Genomic DNA, 5,501 nt, shown 5'->3' on the forward strand with positions numbered 1-5,501 from the left:
GTTGACCGACTATCGCCTGGCAGCTATAGGCCTATAATCCCCACTAGCGTGCCGTGCCAGGTGATGGAACGCATTCTGAAGCGAGCCATCCTAGATCACCTTACTTCCAGCAATCTGATATTTCCAGCTCAACACGGATTTCTCCCAAACCGTTCTTGCGTGACAAACATGCTCGTGTTTATGGACAGCTTAACTCAAGCCAAGGACGAAGGACTCATATCGGATGCCATATTTTTTGACTTCTCAAAAGTATTTGATAGGGTCCCACACGTCCCGCTGCTCCACAAACTCGAGTCTTACGGAATTCAAGGGAAAATCCTTCGCTGGATCAAGGCGTTCCTATCAGACAAATCATTCCGAGTGAGAATAGGCTTGAAATACTCTTCTCCAGCGCCGTTCTCCATTGGAGTTCCTCAAGGCTCCGTCTTGGGACCACTCCTGTTTCTGATCTACGTGAACGACCTCACGGACGTTCTTGCGAGTCCATGTTTACTTTTTGCGGATGACTTGAAATCCTGGAGTTCCAATGCCAGTGCCCTCCAAATGGATGTAGACGCTGCCAAGCAGTGGTCGTTGGACTGGCACTTTCCTCTGAATGATGAAAAGTGCGTCCATGTGTCGTTTGGAGGGGATTCAGCGTATGCCTTTGTTATGCATGGTGAAAAGGGACCAGAAAACATCATGAGGATAGATGCCAAAAATGATTTAGGCATCTGGGTCTCCTCAAACTTGTCCTTCGCACTACGCCATGAGAAATCGGCCTAAAAGGCATTCGCCGTTTTACGGATGATCCGACGTACCTTCTCCCGTATTACTCGCATGGACTTCCAAATACTCTATGGGGCCTACGTCAGACCGCTCCTGGAGTACGCCAACCAAGTTGTCTACTCAGGACGTACGAAAGACGTTACCCTCATTGAGCGTGTCCAGCGGGCCACCACTAGTATGGTTGCCGGCCTCAAATCCGTGGACTACAAAACGCGTCTCGCGATGCTTGATCTCTTTCCCCTGGAGTACCGTCGCCTCCGAGGGGACCTAATTCTTACTTACGCCCTGTTTGAACAACGCTTGGCAAGGAGGTTTCTTACCGTTCACCCAGCAAACACCCGGCGGGGGCATAGTAAGAAAATTTTCAAGCTCAGGGCACACACATTCATTGGGCAAAAATTTTTTTCATTTCGGGAAGTAGCTGCGTGGAATGATCTTCCCCCGACGGTTGTCCACGCTCCTTGTCGAACCCAATTTAAAGCACTATCGGGCATTCAGTCATGCGAATCCTCGCGCTGGCGAGCATACTTCCCCGCGCTGAGAACATAAACAGCAGTGCTACACCCTTTTTTCACTTGTGCTTTTCAGGTGAACGACAGCCACTGACCGACAAGAACAAAACCGACCCGGGAAACTTGGGCAAAAGCCTCGATCCTGTGTATCAATCCTTGAATCCGTGAATCCGTGAATCTTCTATAGATAAATCTAATCTTCATCACGACAAGTAATAATTGGTTTGCGCAGCATATCCCCAGAGATATTTGTAGCTGAATAAGGCTTAATGCAAATTTGAGTCTTTTTTCACATGACTCATGGTTAGCCAAACTAGCAGATTACAAAGTATTTTGTTGCAACACTGCCGAAATTTGCTTTAAACTCTCCAGCCGGCGAAATTTCGGATACTGGAAATTGGAGTATCAAGGAGTTTTCTAGTGCCCAGTACATAACACAGCTAGGTGGTCCCATCAAATAGCGTCCACCAGGATAGCATTCAGTCTAAGGCGCGAATCATATGCGTCACTTGCGTTCTTGTTCGCAGTCAACAATGCGATAGAATGCTCTATTAGAGACGGAAAGATGGTGAGTGGAAGAATTTTCTTTACGGGCCATAAAGTGATTTGGTGGAAAAGGTTAAAAGATAGAGTCCGATTCAGTGGGTATGGGCACACGCATTTCGAGGGGTACAACTTGATAATTTCGGTCTTGTAACGCTCCATTCAGTTTTGAAATCACAAACAAAAGCAGCAGAGAAATGGAGAGAAACTTGTCGGGGTCTGAAAATGAGAAAAAAACGCAGTACAACTTCAACCGTTCTTCGGGTTCACAGAAGCCTCAACATCCTATGGGGCTCCGGCTTCTTGATTATGTTTGGGATTTCCGTAACAACAAATAGGTAGTACTCTTCGCTACATAAATCAGAATCAAACACATCTAGCTTTTAGGACGTAAAAATCAGATGTGTCTAGCGTGCGCATGTGAAGTGGTGGTAACACGCTCACCTCACATGTTAGATATGCTAATTCACACTTCGGCACGGCCAAGAGTGTGGTTGCCGATTAAAAATTGAAGGGCAAACCTTGCGTCTGGAGCTTACAGTCTCCTTGAGTCGCGAGACGCCCAATAGTTGAGGCTTATAGATCAACCAAGTCGAGTAATCTGGCGAACAAAATGCTAGTTAAGAAAAACGCTGGCTACCAGAACATTCGATTGGATGAGTCGGAAATGAAAACATACATGTCACCGTCAGTTTTAGAGATAACTGACGAATTTATGCGAACCTAAATATAGATGTCGGTTGGCAACAGGCTCAGAGTGGTGAACCTGCTTCATGGATCTGGAGGGTGGGACCGTTAATCTATTATTTTACTCTTAGTGCCTTAGAGAAATGAAAAGTAACTGAAGGGACCAAACTAGCGAGACCCAAACTAATCCACAAGTACTCCCAGAATCCTGTCGACAATGATGTACATTGTCAGTTATGGGTGACTGCATTATCGTTTATGAGCCAATTGGCATTCCCTCCGAGCTTCGCCGCTCTGTGTTGGTCAAGTTTCATCATGAACATTAGATTGTGCACGTATGCCAACTGGCCCACTGTAAATGAATACAAATAGCAGGCACGTCGAGGCTGTTTGCAATGAACGGACGCAGTGAACTTAACCTGTCGGTACCCTTACGTGCACCCATACAAAAGCGAGGAAGAAGGAGTCAGGGTGAAATACCGGGCAAATTCTAGGTTGCTTACCACTCAGCATTCAAAACAGCCCCCCAGCGGGTGTGCTCTGACAGGTACTATGAAGCGCGGAGGATGGAGGCATGCACGCGAAACCTGTCTACGTGCCCACAATTAACATTGTCCTAAAAGCTACATGGCAGCGCAAGTTTACCCAGTGTCACAGAAAGTAGTATGCGGAAAAAGTCCGCAAACGGATCGGCCATGGGATTTAAAACGTCCAAAATGAACCATTCTTACGAAAACTCCCTTCGAAAGCTTGATGGCCTGGATCTAGGAGGGGAGTAACAGCCATCACCTCTCAACTAGTTGGTCAAATCAATCGACAACCAAAATCCAACAGCGACAACCAGTACCCCATTTGTTAGGCCCACAACAAGCCCTTTGTCGCCCACGATAAGCTGGGCAGCTGAAAAACAGGTGGATCAGTTTCAAAGTGACTCTTGACAACAGTCTTACGTTGAAATTATCTTAGAGAGAGGGCTCAGGAGGTTTAGATTCAGGGGAGACACCAACTCAGGCGAATTCGCTCCTTGAATTGCTCCTTAAGTCCACGAATGCCACAACACAAAAATCAAACGGACCTTGAGCGAAAGCCTCGACCCTTCGTATGAATTTGTGAATCTGTGGCTCTCCGGACCACGAAACCCAATTGCTGTTAAGTCACCCAAAGGACCAATCAGGTATGGACGATGGTGACCGGCCAATTGCGGGAAGAATTCATGCAATGTCAGCCAATGACCCAACGGTGGCCGAACGACCTTCCTTCAAGGTCAAACATTCGCCCTGCGTACCTGGATTCCCCTTCTGATCCCGCTGGTTTTCCCGTAACAAGGGTGTTTTTCCTGTTCGGTGAGTCTTTTACCGTCACTAAGGCCCTTGAGCTGGGCTGAGGCTATTACCACAACCCCGGAAACAATTTGTCGTTAGTTCGTCACACACAAATTGGACCTGCACGATAAATACCTCGTTTTCGACTGTATAGTTATACATAGTCGCTGAATGGCATCACTGATGTGTCAAGAACACTCCCATCACATCCATGTAGAGACCGTGTAATTCGTCGGGGATTATATTTAAAAAAGCGTTAACCCTTACGCAAAGACGGAGAGCGACTGGAACAAACACTTAAAAACGCTGTTGCAGTGCATATAAACCAAATAAAGGTTCTATTTATTATTGAGGTTCTACGGAGCCTTTCATGAACCCCTCATAGGTCACAAAAATGAAAAAACAAAAAGTTGTGTTAATAGTGATAGTCCTTGAGCTGGAGTTTACAGTTAGTCACAACGACGATTAGTGCACTTTGTTTTCTAAAAAAAAATCCCTGCAAATGAAAACAGCTTTCGAAGCCATCAAGACATGGAGCGGACAGGTATGTCACAGAGGCCACTTCGGATTCTTGCTCTCAGCTATTAAATCTGCGAACCTCTGCTCCTCGCATTCGGAAGTAGCATAGGCAATATTAAAATGCTTGTCCACAAACTGCCACAGTCTTCAACAAACTTTGCGATATTAAACAGTCATTTTGCCCAGAACAGCCGTCCATAATCGTATCCACGGAGACCTGGGTCACACCGGATGTCTCTGAGGCGGAGATCTTGATAGACTGCCACTGTTTTTGGAGCTGACTCAAAACGAAGGAAGACTGGTGCGTTCGCTTTAAACTCATGCGGCTTTGTTAATCCCGGTTGTCCTCTCCGATACCACTCTTGCACCTTTTTGGATTCAACTCTTGCTGCACGGGTCCGATTCTGTCGTTCTTGGTGTGGTGTACTGTTGCCCCTTGAGTCCTCCGGAATATGGCCAATGCCTCATACAAACGCAGGCTAACTACCATCCCTCCAGGATTTGGTTATTACCCACGAAAGACACTTCGTGAATCAGGTGACAAATAATGCTTCACTGGTACATTGTGACCACTGTGTGATGACCTTTGCTTTCGTCTGCTAGGGGGCCAGAAATCCCGAACCTCAAACGTGGATTCGAAACTTCTGTCATGCGGACTTCTCAGGAATGCGCATCTTTCTTGAACAAGTTAAACTAGGACCAGCTTTAGTGGAGGACTTACATAACACCATTGCCAAGAAAGTTCACGGGGCTGACGTGTTCGTCCCGAAAACGATCACGTAGTCGGATGGGCTGCAGATTACCTAAAAGAATTCGACGTCTGAAAAGGAGGTCAACTATTTTTCCAAAAGGAGACTACAGGATACGTCATCATCATCATCATCATCATCATCATCGGCAGCATGACATCAGTGTTCAACACCGATGGCTTCACTGCGTACAACCATGACTTATTTGAAAGCAGGATACAGGCATTTCGTAAAAAGCGGAACCGTTGTAAATCAGAAATCCGCCAATGGAACATACGAAAACAGGCCACCATCCTCGACCTCGCTCGAAAAAACAAAAACGTATTGTTCAAATACATGAGACAACGCCCCAGAAACAAGCCATCCGCGTGCTCTCTTTGAGGGACAGAAACGGAGAACCG

General features: G+C 46.4%; 1 protein-coding gene across 1 annotated transcript in view; it reads left to right on the forward strand.

Moving 5' to 3' along the window:
• Window positions 1-786: 786 nt before the first annotated feature.
• The window catches only part of T265_00292 (hypothetical protein), a gene marked incomplete at both ends in the record, with an annotated part of 40,402 nt that continues 35,687 nt past the window's right edge, over window positions 787-5,501 (forward strand). Inside the window, 2 exons of the mRNA XM_009164037.1 lie at window positions 787-1,231; window positions 1,267-1,424. Of these exons, the coding sequence (XP_009162301.1) occupies window positions 787-1,231; window positions 1,267-1,424 (603 nt within the window). The remainder of the gene's footprint in view (window positions 1,232-1,266; window positions 1,425-5,501) is intronic.

This window comes from Opisthorchis viverrini (assembly GCF_000715545.1).
Source record: "Opisthorchis viverrini unplaced genomic scaffold opera_v5_3, whole genome shotgun sequence".
Taxonomy (NCBI): domain Eukaryota; kingdom Metazoa; phylum Platyhelminthes; class Trematoda; order Opisthorchiida; family Opisthorchiidae; genus Opisthorchis; species Opisthorchis viverrini.